The 18,545-nt window shown below is 41.0% G+C and overlaps 1 protein-coding gene and 1 long non-coding RNA gene across 2 annotated transcripts; one reads left to right on the forward strand and one right to left on the reverse strand.

The window, feature by feature from the left end:
• Positions 1–14,842, reverse strand: LOC135081290 (DNA topoisomerase 3-beta-1). Its single transcript, XM_063976025.1, has 15 exons — positions 14,660–14,842; positions 14,290–14,579; positions 13,278–13,497; positions 12,782–13,028; positions 12,490–12,607; positions 12,061–12,143; positions 11,772–11,908; positions 10,744–10,931; positions 9,824–9,940; positions 6,000–6,155; positions 5,124–5,378; positions 3,471–3,658; positions 2,892–3,044; positions 1,766–1,946; positions 1–219 (listed from the first exon to the last, which is right to left on the reverse strand). The coding sequence occupies exons 1-15, from the start codon at positions 14,748–14,750 to the stop codon at positions 85–87; spliced, it is 2,559 nt and encodes an 852-aa protein (XP_063832095.1). The 5' UTR covers positions 14,751–14,842; the 3' UTR covers positions 1–84.
• LOC135081289 (uncharacterized) lies at positions 6,950–8,369 on the forward strand. Its single transcript, XR_010259174.1, has 2 exons — positions 6,950–7,155; positions 8,028–8,369. It is a non-coding gene; the product is annotated as an uncharacterized LOC135081289 (long non-coding RNA).
• Positions 14,843–18,545: the final 3,703 nt, after the last annotated feature.

An 18,545-nucleotide genomic window follows, 5' to 3' on the forward strand; every position in this document is an offset into this window, starting at 1 on the left:
GGTCATTGGACGAAATTCTACGTGCTCGGCGGCCGGGCTTTATAAGTAAACATAAAGTTAATAACAGTTGTTAGGTACCGAAGGCTACACGAAGTAAGCGGCGAGCTGCGCCATCTTGTCCTTGGGCTGCTTGTTGCGGTGCTTGGCAGGACGCGGCCCGCGCCCGCCGCGTCCGCGACCCGCAGGCGCGCGAGACGCGACCGCGCGGTGTTTCTCCACCTACAAATAAGTAGATGCAACTTTGAGAATAAATCAGGCGAGAATCATGAAGGCGCTCATTTACCGAGGTTATACAAGAGAGAGTACATGACCAATTTTAACATTGACACTGAAAAAAAAAACACGAAAATCACCCTGTAAAAACGCTCACTAACCGAGAGCATCCAGGAATAACTTTAACATTGGCAATGATACACTAAAAGACAATGCCGGAAATTGGCGTCTTTTTTTTTTCGCGCGGCCGTCGACCAAACTTTGTTTTTTGATTACAAAATAGTGTAATAAACTAAACTTACTATGACATGTATACCTCTAAACTCAGTCTGAACTGAGTTACGAGCATTAGAAGTTTGATGATTTTCATACTAGATTTGCTTTTTGCGCGCAAAGTTTTGTAAGAAATTGCAACAAAATAGTGAGATTGTATGTGTAAACAAACAATATCATCCATTAGAGGCTCCAGACATCAGTATGGAGCAGAATCAGCGCAATAAAAAATAGCGCAATATTTTGTTGCAATTTCTTACAAAACTTGCGCACAAAAAGCAAATCTAGTATGAAAATCATCAAACTTCTAATGCTCGTAACTCAGTTCAGACTGAGTTTAGAGGTATACATGCCATAGTAAGTTTGGTTTATTACACTATTTTGTAATCAAAAAACAAAGTTTGGTCGATGGCCGCACGAAAAAAAAAAGACGCCACTTTCCATACAAAATCTGGCATTGCCATTTATCGTCTCTTTTATTTACTTCCTTAAATGTTACACAATCTATCTATCCTCTAACAAAAGTCAACATTCAGGAAGTCGTCCTTCAATAAAAACATTACTTGAAAAAATTACAAGTTCGTGAACGGATACGATTATAAGCAAAACGTGCCACGCGGAAATGCCGACATAATATACATTGACTATTAAAGACAATATTGCTGCTCACTGATGAGCTAAAGGTGTTCTTGCAGTGCATGTAGGTCTTAAAAACCTGGTAAGGTATCACGCTACAAACTGCCCTATCAGTAACACTCCAAATACTAGTTTGCTGCTCACCAGAGCGCTGAAGGTAGGCTCGCAGTACAAGCAGGCAGTCATCTCAGTAAGAGCCGCAGGGAGCCTGGTTTTCTCGGCGCGGTACTCCACACACCATCTTATCGCCAACGCTATAAAGCCTAGTCACCAGAGCTAGTGAGCAGAACTCACCGAAACATGAAACTATAATAGTAGGGGTGCGCTACGATAGACACTCCCTTTTTTGGGATGGATCGTCCCGCTGAAAATACTCCTTTATTCCTGTCGCTATAAAGTCTAATTTTCTACTCACCAGAGCACTAAATGTGGGCTCGCAGTACAAGCAGGCAGTCATCTCAGTAAGAGCCGCAGAGAGCCTGGTTTTCTCAGCTCGGTACTCCACGCCAAACACCTTCTTATCACCAACGCTATAGAGCCTAGTTTCTACTCACCGACTACGAAACTATAGTACGAATAGTAGGACGCGCCAAGCTAAACACTCGCTTATTCCTGTCGCCATAAAGTCTGGTTTTCAACTCACCAGAGCACTGAATGTGGGCTCGCAGTACAAACAGGCAGTCATCTCAGTAAGAGCTGCAGGGAGCCTGGTTTTCTCGGCGCGGTACTCCACGGTTACCAGTTGGGCCCCACACGCCGAGCATGGCTGGTCGCAGACCGTCACGCGTGTGGCTTCTTCGAATATGTTGATTATGACGTCACACCTGGAACAAAACGTCGGATTTACTATGGGGTATCATCTATAGTCTGGTCGCCGAGCACGTAGAATTTTGTCCAATGACCCCAAGCTACCCATCCTTGTCGCTCGCGCGTAATTATATTGCTGTCACGACTGTGCGACGGGCGCCCACAGTGAGTGTGCGAGCGCAACAGCAACATAATAACGCGCGAGCGATAAGGATGGGTTTAGGGATTTAGCTTGGGGTCATTGGACAAAATTCTACGTGCTCGGAGACCGGGCTTTACCACATAAAAATAATATAGTTGTCTACCCTTCTTTTAATTTTTTTTTCTATAATAATATGTGCTCGCAGATTTTTTCTATCATGTGTGTTGTAACAACACAGTTGCTTGATGAGTTACAACCCTGGTGACAGTCTTTATGAATCGCACTAGGGGTCAAATTTGGCTCGGTTAGATTAGACCCATGCCTCAAGGTGACACCCAAAGCATAGAATGCTATTTCTTTTCGTACAATCACGTTGATTTCAGCCTACACCTAACCAACATCAACTGATTTTACACTATGTACGAGTATGTCTCACTCAACTGAGCTTACCTCATTGTAAGACTAACCTGGGGAAGTATGCTCCCCTACATCGGTGTATGCAAACATACAACGATTTAAAAGATAGCGACATCGACATCTTTCATGATTGCGTGCACTCATTTAAGAAGAAATGTTTAGATAAGTGGAATGTAATTTAACTATTAATCTAATTTAAACATAATATTTTAGTATTGTACTTACGGTCGTCAAGTTTTTATTTTGTATGTAAGCTGTATTTACCTATAAAGACACATCTTTTGGTCTTGTCATCATTGCATGCATTACTTGTTTATGTAAAGATGTGTTGTTGGTAGATCTTTGTCAATAAATAATAATAATAATAAACTGAGATTCAAATCCAGGATCCATGGAGCCTTACCGGTTGCAGGCCAGCTTCCACTTGGGCGCCGAAGGGTCCAGAACCAAAACGCCATTATCGCATTCGACGCAGCCCGACACGCCGGTGGAGTTCACGCCGTAGGGACACGTGGGGTGCGTGCACGAGTTGCAACCGAAGCCTTTCTTCATATCCCTGGAAGACAAAACAGAACCATCATCATCATCAACTTATAGGACAGTAATTTATCATCCTAAACTACATCCATAAAGTTAATATTCCTTCGGAATAGAGCAACTACCACGAGCTGTCAAACGAATTCTATTTTGGATGACACTGGATATCACTTGTGTGTCAGTGTCAGGATTATTTCACTGTTACAACAAATAAATCACGGAACTGTCACGACGTTTCTGAAGCACTATTTCTCATAAACATCCACGATCTCACTCACGTAAAATCTGAAAATATCACAGTTTATAATTTCAGCGTGCCAATAAGTGCTAACGAAGTAACGCTAACGAAACTTTATTATTATTATTTTATTATTTATTTCGATAGATACCATGTAATAAGTTATAGGCGCTGGAAAGACTATTTACTACCCTCAAAAACACTCACCTGAACGGCGGATGGTTATAGCAATACGGGCATAGAGGGAAGCTCTTCCCCTTGTTCCCTGAAGACCAGGACAGCAGTTCGAAGTCATCCAGCGGACACTTCAGCTCGCGGTATATACGGACCGTGCCGTTCTGAGGCAGTCCGTATGTGTCGTCGCAGTGGGAACAGTGCAGGCGCGCCGGTTTGGCCTACAAGTAATAGGGCAAATTAATACTAGTAAGGGGCCACCTAATTGGGTAACTCAGCATTTGGTCCATCGCTTTCAGTTTGACATACACTGTAAAATAGACATCTGGCGGCACAGATCACAGAAACTAAAGGTAGATGTGACAAGGGGGCGGGGCCGGCGTCGCAGGAATATGCCCAAAAACGGAACACATTGCTCGTAAAAGCAATGATGACAGCAGCGACGTCATAATGTAAACAGCTTGCGTAGTACTAAAGATTATTCGAAGATTGAGTACTGATACCGCAGTGGATAATGAGCACATAATATTTTGATTTCTTTTTGTGTGTGAATTTCTATACGACACTGAGTTTCGAATTCGGCATTAGTTGGCATCTCTATATCTTTATGTCTGGCGGGTTAGGAAAAACGTTTACGAAGTTTCAAATGGTGCTATCACTTTCACGCAAAGCGAGATGCCAGTATGAGCGACGGTGATATAGATTGTCGTATTGAAAGCGATCGTGACAAATATTGAGTTATGCAATTAGGACCCAGGACTATTTCAGACAGCGTTATGTTGAAATATTAGGTAAAAAGACTTTAATGCTTGATTTTCAAAGACATTTTGAACTGCAATTATTACAGGTTTGAAAAAAAAATACACAAATCCACAACAAAATAAGCATCTTATGGAAAAAGTACATTAGATGTAAATTACTACTATCTAACCATCCATCAACTTAGATTAGTAAAGTACTAAAAATATTAGAAATCAAAAATAATTTTCCCATAATTTGGTTAGTGGTTACTGGTTAGTATTGTTAGTGTTATTATTTATAAGTTATGCTTTCCTAGACAATGAAATAAAAACTCTTACCTTTGATATCCTTAGCAAGTGTGAAAAGTTTCAAATTTAGATTATCCTTACCCTAATTTACTAACTGATGCCATGCAATACTGTTTATTATTTCGTTCATTTACACTCACTGGGAGAATATTACGGAAAATGAGGTAATTATTGTTAATTCGAGCCCGTCACTTGCGGTGACAACGTTCAATCTCAGATCATATTTAACGTGCCCTCGGGATCAAAACTTTATAATAATTTAAACAAGCTATTCTTCATCCTTATACTCTACTTAACTTTTTTTTATGCAAAACAAGGCAGGTATTTGACCACAATCGCACCTGATGTTAAGTGGGATGCAGTATAGGATGGTACATATCTGCCCTGTAAGTGCCTATTCACTCTCGCCTTGAAAAGGCCCGGATTATAGTTTTCGGGAAAGACAGCAGCAGGCAACGAATACTTCCTTTATTTATCATGGCAAAATATATCCTTTCATACTCATTCAATGTTTTCGATGTGCAGGCACAATTATCAAACGGTCATCACGTATAAGGACGTAACAAACACTCAGTCACACTATTATATTGTTAGTAATATTAGTAAGGGTTAGTATAAAGTAGCAGCTACTTAATACCTGGATGTAGCGCATGTATCGCCTGCACTTGCCGCAGCGAGACAGCGCTTTTCCGCTTGCTTTCAGCGATGAGAAGCTGACTTCGAACAGCTGGTCCATGGCTTCAATAGACCGTACGAAGTACTGGAACTTGCGACGGAATATTTCCGTGGTGTGAGCTAACACGGCGTGGAAGTCCGCTTGGCCCACAGCTATGAGGTTTAGCTGCTCTTCGACGGCTGACCGCATTGTTGGGAGGACTAATTCTGGGTCGATCTGGGGAAATATGAAGCAGTTTTTGAGGTATGTTACGATGTAAATGTTGCTTCTTTGCTGCTCTGGCCTTCTCACCACATTATTGTCTCAAAACAGTGGTAGAATTAAAAGTTTAACAGGACCAGCTTTCGCGGAGGTGTGATAGGTAGCGGTCACCAGAGATGTTAGAATAGAATAGAATTACTTTATCCAGCATGTAACATTTAGGAGCATACATATTTCATTTTATTGTGGCATGCTGAAAAAGCGGGCTCTCAGCAAAAATCGTAACATGACACTAGTCGTCAAGTCACGTAGCTGATTTTCAGCGGGTTGAACTATCGGTAGTGATATCATTGATGATTCAGAATATCATCAGTAGTTGACCTCTAAAAGTTAGAACATCGAAAGGACTGTAGACAGTATCGATACCATCGAGTTAACTCGCTAAGAAAATAGTATCGATAACGTAACGACTGTCGGCTTTGCGCTTCTACCTTCGGCCTGATCATCATTTTTCATTAGATAAAGTTATAGTTCAACAAATCCAAAAATAAATCTCGAAATTATTAAGTTATAAAGCTTTAAATGCTTTTCAAAACTCCAATTCCAAAAAACATACCTAACTCTTTTTTTACTAACCTTCTGGTAGCCATGCACCAAGACAATTCCAAGATTGGTGGGCACGAGTCGTCGGCCGCTGCCCACGATGACGTAGTTCCTCTGGCAGATGTTGTTGATGTGAACGGGGATTGACGCGTCGGTGCCTATGCCGTGTTTCTCCATCAGCGTGATGACCTGAGATCACAAAGTCGATTTATTCACACATATTTAATAGTTTAAGTAATAAATAACATTTTCTTTTCTGTCAGTGTACTCGGCCTGGAAGCTGCTAGCGCAAAAATAATTTATCCTGTACTTTGAATCTACACTCAACATCAAATAAACCGCACCTTCCGCGACGCGAACTTTAAAGATTTCCTTCTGACACAATCATGGTACCCCAACAATATTGGTGTTATTTGAAAGCCCAATAAATATCCTTAAAGAAAAATACATTTCATTTCTAAATAAATGATTAACATATACCATAAATGTGACTTGAAAATAGACCTCACTTTGGGCTCACCTCTGGGATCAATTAGACCAATTTTTATGGTCATAAAACCGAATAAAGATGTCACGTGTCCTCTTTAACAGATGGATAGCGATTAATCCCATCTTAACAGTTTTACGGCCGAATACTGAAACGCCATTTAAATATTTGACGGCTTCTCAAATAGTTAAGCAGCTCCTAAACTTACATTTCGCATACTCAAAACAATATCTGAGCAGTTCTCAATTTTTAAGCACCTCTCAAATTAAGTTGCACTCAAACGCCACATAAATGAATTTTCGCATACTGAAACGCCATTCAACGCTAAGCATTACTCAAACAACTGTCAAATCGTCTTAAGCAGCTGTTAAATTTGAGAGTGCTTGCGCGGTATCTTAAATCCTATTCTTATACCTAAATCGACCTAAATAGTGGTAAATAATGTGTGTCATCGTTATCATTTCTTTCGAGCCTCGAGGAAATACCTAGATCGCAGGAACGCAATAATGCTGAACGCTATTGAAAAATATTATTATAATGACATGCAATTCCGAGCGAGGTTCCGCATCTCTAAAGAAACGGTGTTGTGTCTGGATTCATAATTTGGAAGCTCTTTGAAACCCCGCACCAAACGCCATACAACCAGTGGACCAAATACTTATTATAACCCTACTGTTCTACGCAACGGGAAGTTATGAACGTGTAATCCTAAATTCTTTAGAAATTTCCATCGATGTAAACAAACACTTGTGCACACAATTACACTATAATACTCACGTTTTCTTAATATCATACACATTATTTCACATGCTCATGAAACCAACTTTATTCTCATGATGAAACAAATATGAAATCTAACATTGAAAACAAAATATTTTAACAAAATGTTTGGATGGTGAAAATTTGTTCTTCATGTTAAAATGTCAAATCGACATTTGACGTTTCAATTTAGGTCCTATCTCTGGAAAATCTGTAAGTCATAGACAATATTCATAGATAATAATCTGTAAATTTTATCGATTTTATTTCAAGTATTCAATTATTTCAATTACCAATTACTTTGATAATATTAATTTAAAATAAAATATAAACGAGGTTATATTCAACAATGTATTTTTTCTTCATTGAATGCAACAACACACTTTGCGAAGAAGTCTTTGAATTCAGCTTTATTATACAGACAAGTGTCACATAAAAAAGGCCTTTCGACCACTTTTCGACTGGTTTACGATTTTATTGTGCACTTTGTCTAGACCCACAGTATAATTTAAATTATATTTCCTAAACAAATAAAAAAGGGAAAATTAAATTTTCTTTGATTAAGAAGATCCTATTTTGACGATCACATTACTGATCTCAATATCAATCAGAAGAGGGATTGATATTAATAATTATACAAACGATCTTTAAAAATCTAATAATCGTCTGTTGCAGTCCGTAAATGACATTTACAGAATTGCGATTAACGAGAGATTTTGTCACATCACTAGTAGATCAACTGACATAGACTAAAAATTCGTCAATGTCAGTTGGCCATATTTGTTTACATTTAGGGAAATTTCTAAAGAACTAAGGTATACTAGGTGATATCTTCCACATCGAACAGCCAACTGTGCATCGTATAGTGCACAAAGTAACAACCAAAATAGCTGCTATGAAATCGCTTTACATAAACATGCTTATTTCTGAGGAATAATATGGGGACATCGCATAGTAGCATTTCCAAGAGTTGTTGATTTGTCAATTTGATGCTCTGTCAACAATGATAAATGTCAATTGTGGTTACGTTTCGGTCCACGATCGCCACTTAATAGATTTCAACAATAAAAAGTATCACCTTTAAAATTATTTTTTTAATTAAATAAAAATGCAAGCATTAATTTTTTTATATGATAAAACGAGATTTATATATAATAGAAACTAAAAATAAACTGTTCTATGTTAAGTTGATTGAGTATATTTCCATAAAAGACAATACATAACCAAACGATGCTGCGTGTAATGAATAAAAAACGTAAAGTTATCATTTGTGTAAATGAAAACATACTTTTTTTGGTAAATGTTGCCAGTAGGTAAACATTTGAGAGCTGCTTAGCTGATCACGGCTTCAAGTCCGTTGAGTGGCGTTTGAGAATACCATTTAAAATTGAAGGATACTTAAATTTAGGAGCCCGTCAGCTGAGTGACAGATTTGAGTAGTGTTTCAGTATTCGGCCGTTATAGTCATAAAAAATGGCTATAGCGTAATTACCTATTTTTTGAAGAAGTGACTCTGGATCCTTGTAAAGACACATTTTTGGGGTAAAAACCTTTCCTTTAATGAAATGAAGTTTAGAACTAAGCTTTCAAATGGTACCAACGTTGGTGGGAAGTGGGGATGCATACGTTTGATAAGTGCTTGTCGCGGGAGGTGCGATTTATTTAATGCCGAGTGTATCTTGACTATCCAAATAGAAATATAATTTTATGCTTCGGAGGATACGTAATGACTGTGTGTATGTTTTCACCTAATTTCTTTTGCATTACAACCTCTCTGAAACTATTTATTTTGACATTACTGAGTTAGGATAGCCTAGCGCTCGTGCAATCGGGCCTCGGTAATACACTTTAGTACTTTTTGTCTGGGTGTCCACGGAAGACCAATGTCATGGCATTTCTGCGATGCTACTACACCATGCTGATTGGCGCACCTTTTCAGTATCATGTGCATGTTAATCTTATATTTCTTTCTCTCTCAGTAAGGTGGTCGGGAGGCAAAGTCTGGCACTCGACGAGCCTGTGGTCGTGCGCTCGCAGCACGTCGTCAAAGGTACACGCATTCCTAACTCTGTAAGGTACACACATTCCTGACTCTGTACGGTACACTCACCCCTGACTCTGTAAGGTACACACACACCTGAATCTGTAAGGTACACTCACCCCTAACTCTGTACACTCACCTCTGCTTCAGTAAGGTAGTCGGGAGGCAAAGTCTGGCACTCGATGAGCCTGTGGTCGTGCGCTCGCAGCACGTCGTCCAAGGTACACGCATCCCTAACTCTGTGAGGTACACTCACCACTGACTGTAAGGTACACTCACCACTGTCTCTGTAAGGTACACTCACCCCTGACTGTAAGGTACACGCACCCCTCTGTGAGGTAGACTCACCACTGACTGTAAGGTACACTCACACCTGACTCTGTAAGATTTACTCACCCCGGACTCTGTGAGGTACACTCACCCCTGATCTGTAAGGTAGACTCACCACTGACTCTGTAACGTACACTCACCCCTGACTCTGTAAGGTACACTCACCCCGGACTCTACGAGGTACACTCACCTCTGACTCTGTAAGGTACACTCACCACTGTCTCTGTAAGGTACACTCACCTCTGCTTCGGTAAGGTAGTCGGGAGGCGAAGTTTGGCACTCGACGAGCCTGTGGTCGTGCGCTCGCAGCACGTCGTCCACTTGCAGCAACGGCACGAACTCGTCCTTGCCAAACGCCTGCGACACACGACACAAGATTAACCCTACAATTTAGATACTTTCTGATTAAAAATATTTAGTTTGAATTAGTCCGTCAGTTGATTTATCAAAAATGCCCGACACGTATTTTTTGCTTTATCAAATGAATGAAAATTGAGAGACATACGCGTGCAAAAGATCAAAAGTGGAGGCCAGTGATGTCAATGCGTGATAAAACTACACTTTTTACTTGGCAAGGCGTGCAGTCGCAGACATGTTGCAACATGTCGCCGGATGACGCACACGGATACAAGTCACCGGCATGATTATTTTGAAATAAATAAAGGTGCCGACACTTAGCTAAAGGGCTGTATCGGTAGTTTTATAGGTTTACTGTTTTACACTTCGATTAAATTGGTCAACTGCTAAATAATATAGCAATCAGATTCTGATAGTTGGATGTTTTGTTCCACTGGCATTTGCTAATGGGCAGTAGCTCATAAAATGTTTCTCGCTGTAGAACATTTTCCTATTTAGACCTTCAGATCGTCAGGATTAACGCCGTCTATTTAGTAGAGTATAGAAGTCTTTCAGCAATCGTAAACTAAAGGCTAATACATTAGCCAAGTCCGTGTCGTGCCACGCGCAGTATAGGGTACCGTAGTTTTTGTTAAAATATAAGCTAAATATGCTTGTGTCACGAGTGTGCTCACCACAATAGTCGAGCGGCGGCGGGGACCGAATCCGCGTTCCCCGGATCACAAATCAGCCAGTCCGACCCCTCACAGTTCGGCTATCGTGGCTTCAGTTGTCCGTCGTAAAGGCTAAAAATGACAACACACCTGCCAATGCATAATCTCGGTGTATCCAGCCTCAACCAGGGTATTCCCCGTGTAATAGAACGTCTCCGAACCGATCTCGAAGGTTATGGTGGTGCTGAGGTACTTGCAGTCCTTAGAGAGAGTCGCTATGAAGTGCCGCGTGATGTAGTCGTAGATACGCCACATGTCGCCTTCAAGTTCGTTCTCGCCTGGAAAGAGAATAATATTTTTTTTTTCTTTTTTTTATTTATAATACTAGCGACTCACCCCTGCTTCGCACAGGTACCTAAAATACTTAAAAACCTTCCTCATGAATCACTCTATCTAATAAAAAAACGCATCACAATCCGTTGCGTAGTTTTACAGATTTAAGCATACATAGGAACAGACAGAGCGAAGCGACTTTGTTTTATACTATGTACTATGTATGCAGTGATAGTGATGATTGGATGAGAACTGCATGACTATTCTAAAACGCTAATTGCGTAATTTCGAGTATGTCTGTCACCGTCGCTCATGGTGGGATCTCACTTTGCGTGAGAGGTGACAACATTCGAAACTTCGGAAAACGTTTTTCGGAATAACCCCGCAAATTCTCTCTCACTCTCACTCACGTAATGTGAGTTGCTGTAATCAGCCTGTAAATGATTACTAGGTATATGACTCCTATATTATACAGCCTAGCAATCACTATAGGCCAGATACTCCATTTTGTCTCTGGTCAAATATAAGAGGGTTGTACTCCTGCCGTGAAAACAAGATGATAACGATCATGATGATGATGATAATAAAGAAAAAGATGTAGATGAGGATGAATATGAAGATGAGATGATGTCATTCGTTTCAATCACGACAGCCGCGTTCGTGGTGACCACGGGTCACCCCACCACTAGGTGGACTGACGATCTGGTGAAGGTCGCGGGAAGTACTTGGATGCAGATGGCAGCTCAGGACCGGTTGTTACGGAAATCTTTGGGGGAGACCTTTTTCCAGCAGTGGACGTCATTTGGCTGAAATCATAGTTATTATGATGATGATAATGAACATACTCGCATGCCTCATAGGTGTGATAGGAGGATGGTCGCCAGCGTCGTGTCCCTTCTTCGGGCGGTTGATGCCATTCGCGATCAGGGCGCGGACTTCTGCGCCCCATTTGTTGGAGTGTTGCTGCTGCTTCAATGTACCACTAGAGATAAAACAAATAAATTATCGTACCTAGAAAAGTGTAGTCATTATTTGGATAAAACTGCAAAGAAAGCAAAGCAATGTTGTACTTTTGTTTTAACTTTCAATCAAAAACTGTATTTTTTACGATAGAAATATGTACACATAACTTACATCAAGTCATAATTTTCTGGATAACTGCTTGTCTCAGTACGAGGGTAGGAAATGTAACCTTGAGTGTACAATCTCTCAGCAACCTATAAACACAAATAATTATTTAGAAAATCATAACAAATACATAGTCAAAACACTGTAAGTGCAAGATATAAAATCGTAATTCTTCTATCTACATTACATTTTAAAAAACATGAGTAAATTCTGACAATCTGTTAAAGGTCGCACCTGGAAGCGGGCGGCGCAGGACCGGTCTTTGTGGAAATCCTTAGAGGAGGCCTTTGTCCTTCAGTGGACGTCATTCGGCTTAAATAATGATATGTAAATTCATTTTTGTTGGCTGTAATTATAAACTTAATCAAACATGCATCATTTACAGGGTATTGCAACATTTCGTACCATACACTGAACTCTGAACCGAAAACTAACCTGCATAGCATGATGAGGTCCCATTCCAAGTCCCGCACTGGCCACTCTCATCAGCTCCACGGTATTCAAAGCAACTGGACGAGCTTTGATTTTTTCTTTTGCTTGAACATTCACCACCCTGAACAAAAAGATATTAATGTTTAAACAACTTTTACAAGTAACTTAAATATTGTATTGCTCAAGTTTGTAAATAAAAAATGTATTTATTGCCTTTGAGCCTTAATTATTATACAAACAGGAAGTGGAATCTTACAATTTACATTTATTATTTCAACTAAGTGGATAAACTTACAAAGCTTCTTTTATTTCCTTGATGCCAGCAAGGAACATATTCGCAATATCTCTCTCGAAAGACCTCACTCTCTTCCATTCTAGTGGCAGTTCTCTTCCCTCAGAGGTAGAAGCAGTCACGCGGAGCACCCAGAAAGACTCCGGCTTGAATGTCTGAATCTCATCGTGCCGTTGGACGCAGAAACCAAGAGTTGGAGTTTGGCATGGCCCGTAGGATATCAGTGAGGCATCTAGATCACCATATCTACCTAGAATTTCGTAATACACAATGTTTAGTACAAGTAGGAAGTATAAACCCTTTATAAGAGAGTAAAAATATAGCCCTAACATTTATTTTAAATCTTTTTTTACTGATTTAACTCTTTATCCTATATTATATTGTCACAATAATTTGAACTTTATTCACTTATCATAAGTGAATAAATAAAGGTCCAAAAACCATATACAACAAGAGATACAACAACTTTACTTGTATTTTGATTGATGCATTAATTTACCTTGAAAATACTTAGTCTGGAATCTAGTAAACGCACACCCAATCCGTAAGTCCAACTCTTGACGAGCATCTACACACCGTGACTGGTTCTCATTGGGCCTGCCCAAGTTCATCATGGCTGCTTTAATGTCTTTATCTGTGATGGCAGAGAAGTGTGCACGATACGTCACTAGGGGTGAGTTTACATCGTTCTTTAGGTAGCCCTGGACACAACTCATGACCTGAAAAGTTTAATAACAATTTATTGTCAACACAATACAATTGACAGCAATAGCTTTTTCTATCCATAGGCAACTGGGCACAAAAAGAAATCTTAAAAGGGAATTATAACTTAAATAAAAAAGACAATAATGGATTCCTGCATTCTCCCAAGCCTAACTTATGCTAGCCAGACATGGGTCTTTACGGAAAGAGTAAAAAACAAAATCTCCTCTTGTCAACACGCAATGGAGAGAAGTATCTTAAAACTAAGAAGAATACAAAAGACTAGAAACACAGACATCCGTATGAAAACTAAATTATCAGATGCTCTTAAATTTAGCCTAAAGCAGAAGTGGAACTGGGCAGGTCATTTGGCAAGATATAAAGATAAGAGGTGGACCTATCAAACAACAAAATGGCAAGGCCCAAAAGGCAAAAGAAACGTAGGACGGCCGAAGAAAAGATGGGCCGATGACATAACAAACAAGGCAGGGAAAAATTGGATGCACATAGCCAGCGACAGGGAAAGGTGGAAAAAGATGGAGGAGGCTTTTACCCAAGTGGGGCCACAAACAAGAGATATAGATTAATTGAATCAAACTGGAAAAATGTGGAATATAAAGCTATAATAATAAAAATAATCCATAGGCAAAAATAGGTGTTACAAAGGTACACACTAAAATCTAATTCAGTAGGTAATACTTAGAATATTATTATTCTAATTAGAAAATTACCATACTATAAATATTGGTGTTAAACATCAAATAGAAATAGAATTGCTAGTAAATTATACTTTCTCTGTAACTACTGACCTCAAAGCAGATATTTTCTCCTTCTTTATCACAATCAAGCCAAAGTATCAGCAGATCACATCCTCTGGCCTCTTGTGCCAAGAAAGCGGGTATTCTCAATCGAGGCATAGCTTCCTTCTTCTCTGTCGGGCAACTAAACAGCTCCACAGGATCCACTTTATCCCAGTTATTGTATTTACCGGTAAAATCCAAACCCATAACATGCCCACAAACAGAAGTCATTTTAAACCGGACTGGCTCATTTTTAAAAGTGCCATTCCATTCATGAACTGAACAAGCTCCATTTTGACCTAAAAGTAAAGTTTTATTAGAGAAATTCACCCAATTACGCGAATTATAAACCAATAACTAATCGATAGAATTCGAGTACCTTTATTGGTACTAGATTTGCCATTACTAAGAATGTTAGCAAGATTCTGTGCTAAAGATGGCTTTTCAGCCACCATCAAAGCAGTTCTCATGATGAATTCAAAATAATTACAGAGGGATTCATAAAAATGTTGTGTACGAATCCAAAAATACACGCAGGATAAAATTTATCGAACAGAAACAGACAGACATGACGTTTATAAATTTTGACATTTGTAATTTAGTGTTTTCACAAGAAAAACACAATTTCTACTATTTATTTAGTGACTTTTTTAAACACTAAAAAAAAGCACATTCACAAAACTTTGTTTCTGAAATATGCAATGATATTAAAGAACTATAGTTAAGTTACGTTCATAGAAATTACGATTTGAATCCGTGCCGAGCTATTCCAAATTGCACACATTGACAAATGTAACTGATAAGTGAAACAAAAGATACGAAATAGCACGCAAATGAAAGAGATAGCTATAGTTTTAACGATTCTGCACTAACTAATCTATGTCCGCAGCGCACGCATCCTTATCGCTCTAACGTCAAAACAAGATCGCTTTCTCTTTCTTAACTTGAACATGGCGCATGGCGTCTTGATTGTTTGCATAAATAATTGAAAATATAAATACTAAATAATTTTGCATAATCACATGTGGTAAGAGATCCCTTGTATTTTGTTTACTTTAGAGTCATAATTGGTACACTTTCGAAACACACACGATGGCATTTTTTATTTATTTTGGTAAGAACACAGGAACTTACGGTGTGCAGTGCCGTATTATCCATAAGGCACTTTAGGCCAGTGCCTAGGGGCCCACTATGACCAGGGGCCCAGCACTCCCGATAAAAAATAAAAAAAATAAATGATAAAGATTATTTTTATGCAACAAAACTCAAACCACCTCAAAACTGCGCCTTATTTTGGTTTACATAATTATTCAATCGTCATATTTCGATATTGTGGAAGTTGTGGAACCTAATTCATTTTCGTAACGTTGGCATTAACTGCTTTGGTTTACATGACAGGTCGACGGTCGATGCCCTTCAGAGGTTAAAAAGCCTCACTGCGAAGGCTAGGGAAAGGGGTGAGGGTGTGTTGGCAGTATCATTCGATCTAGGCAGTAGGCACTTCAACATCACAAAGTGCCTCAGTACCTTCGAGCGCTGCTGGCCGATTACTTACGGGACCGCGAAGTCCTGTATGTTAACAGAGACGGCCAGCTCAAACGGCGCGGCGTAGCCAGCGCGTTCCGCAGGGTTCGGTGCTCGGTCCACTCTTGTGGAACCTATTAGGCTTCAACTGGCTCCTCCGGGGCGTCCTTCTCGCGGGCATGCGTGTCATATGCTATGCGGATGACTACCCGGGGAAGACATTGGGGGCCGCGGCACGGCTGGCGTCGGCGGGCGGCACATTAGTCGCTCGCAGAATACGACGCCTCAGCCTGAAAGTCGCGCTGGAGAAGACTGAGGCCCTCTTCTTTCCGGGGCCTCGCCAGCGCGCCCCTTCCGACGCCCACATTGTGGTTGAGGACGTTAGGATTGACATCAAAGGCCAGATGAAATATCTGGGCCTTACGCTTGACAGGAGGTGGCATTTTAGACCGCACTTCAACGGGATAGCGCCACGCCTCCTCAAAGCAGCCGGCGCACTGAGTTGGCTCCTCCCGAATTTGGGAGGGCCACAAACGAGGTGTTATGCCGCAAATACTTTATATGCCGGCGTTCTGAGGAGCATGGCGCTGTATGGCGCCCCAATCTGGGCGGACGCACTCAACAAGAGGGAGAATGCTGCCCTTCTGCGCAGACCCCAGCGGACCATAGCGCAGAGGGTCGCAAGGACCTACCGCACGGTAGGGCACGTTGCGGCATGCGTCCTCGCTGGTACTCCTCCTTGGGAGCTTGAAGCTTGTCTGTCATCTATCACTGGATGGCAGACCAGAAGGCGCGTGGAAAGCGCCCGGCCCCGGACCAGGGTGGCACCGTCAGGTAGGAAGAGCGCGAGATCATGATCGACCGCTGGAAGGAAGACATGACTCGTGCGCAGTTTGGCCACCGCACTCTAGACGCCATTGGTCCTGTTTTGGACCAATGGTTGGAACGACCGCACGGGTTCCCCACGTTCCGTCTGGCGTAGGTGCTGACCGGGCATGGCTACTTCGGTTCGTACCTGCATAGAATCAGGCGAGAGGAATCCCCGCTGTGCCACAAATTCGGCGCGGCGGATGACACGGTGCAGCATATCCTCGCGGTTTGCACAGGCTGGGAGGAGCAGTGCCGTGTCCTCACTGCGGTCGTGGGCCGGAATATTTCACTTCCGAGCCTGGTCAACGCCATTCTGGGAAGTGAAGGATGCTGGAAGGCGGTCGCCTCCTTTTGCAAAGAGGTCATCCTTCAGAAGGAGGCAGCGGAGCGCGGGCGGGAGAACGATCCTCTCGCCTCATCGCTCCGCAGGCGGAGAAGGGGGTGGAGAAGGCGGTTGTACGACCGTTCTACTCTGCCCCCAGGTGGTGGCCAGCAGGCCGGGGGTACGGGGGCACTCTTGTCACCTCCGTCTGACGGGAACGGCTTGGCGTTTCGGGCCATTCCCGTCGGACCCCCACAAGGGGGGCGTGTAGGGCACTGTAGGGTCCGCCGTGTAGGCGAGCTGTCTCCGGTGGTGTCGCGGAAGTCTAAGGCTACAGCCGGATACTCGCGACACCCCCACTTTGGCGATGATATTATGGAACGCCGCGGAGGTTTTAGTGGGTATACCCCGTCCTTTTCAGGACGGAGCAGCGCCCTTTTTAGGGCGCCGGGAGTCCCACACACCACCCTGTCCCCCGGCAGTGGTGACGGTGCGCAAAGCATTTCCTCCGCGACAAAAAAAGGGGGGCCCGAAACGAGTTGTGCCTAGGGGCCCCGAGATGGTTAATCCGGCCCTGACGGTGTGGTACGCACGCGATTGCGCACGACGCAGGCCACACGAAGACTAAACACAAGACGTCCCAATTGGGACGTATTTGAGTATTCACAGCGCGAGCGCTTATAACATATCTGCTTTTGTTTTTATATAATATCATTGGAAATATGTTTCTTTACAAGCACCGTCTATAGTAATAGAATTCAAACTGTACCCCTCGAGGCTTGTACAGACTTGACAAAACATTGTTTTTAGCAAAAAAAATGAATTCTTCTTCTTCTCCTCTATGGCTATTGTGTTTCTACGTTCTCCAATGTCGTGGGACGAAGAAAATATTATAGTCAAAATGACAAATAATGTAGAAGTAACCTGTCCTTCGACTAGATCCACGTGAGGGTGCTTTTCTGTACGTCTTTTCTACCAGGCATGAAAAGCAAAAACATTGTTGGTGCAAATAAAAATGTGTAGTTAAACATTGTTTTGTGCAAACAATTTATTTTGAATTTTGACATGTTGTGTAGGGAAATTCCAAAGCCCTGTTCCAAATTCGATGTTTGAAGCTTTTTTTTACTTTTTTTTACTTGTTTACAAATTGCAAGTTTATTAACAAGAAACAGTGAATTATTTTGTTGAGTTTTTATCTTAATCATATCAAAAGAAAAAAATCCTGCTTTTTTTAGATAATGTTTTTTTTTATATTTATAGAAATTTTCTCTTTTTGATCTCCCAGTTTTAAAATAGTAGTAGATTATTTTTGAGCTGTTATCCCCGGTCAAATTTTCGTTTAGAAATATTAATATGTTCAAAAACTTACAACAATTAAAAAGTTCAATTAAAAAGTTAATTTTTTACTTTATATTTGAAAACATTTTATAAAAAGTTGTAAAAAAATCCCTTTTTAATTTATTAATATATTTTAATTGCAATAAAAGTAAGAAATATTACATTGATTGATGTTAATGATTCAATTCAGTTTCTAAACTTAATAGGAAAC

Source organism: Ostrinia nubilalis, chromosome 19, assembly GCF_963855985.1.
Source record: "Ostrinia nubilalis chromosome 19, ilOstNubi1.1, whole genome shotgun sequence".
In the NCBI taxonomy this organism is placed as follows: Eukaryota; Metazoa; Arthropoda; class Insecta; order Lepidoptera; family Crambidae; genus Ostrinia; species Ostrinia nubilalis.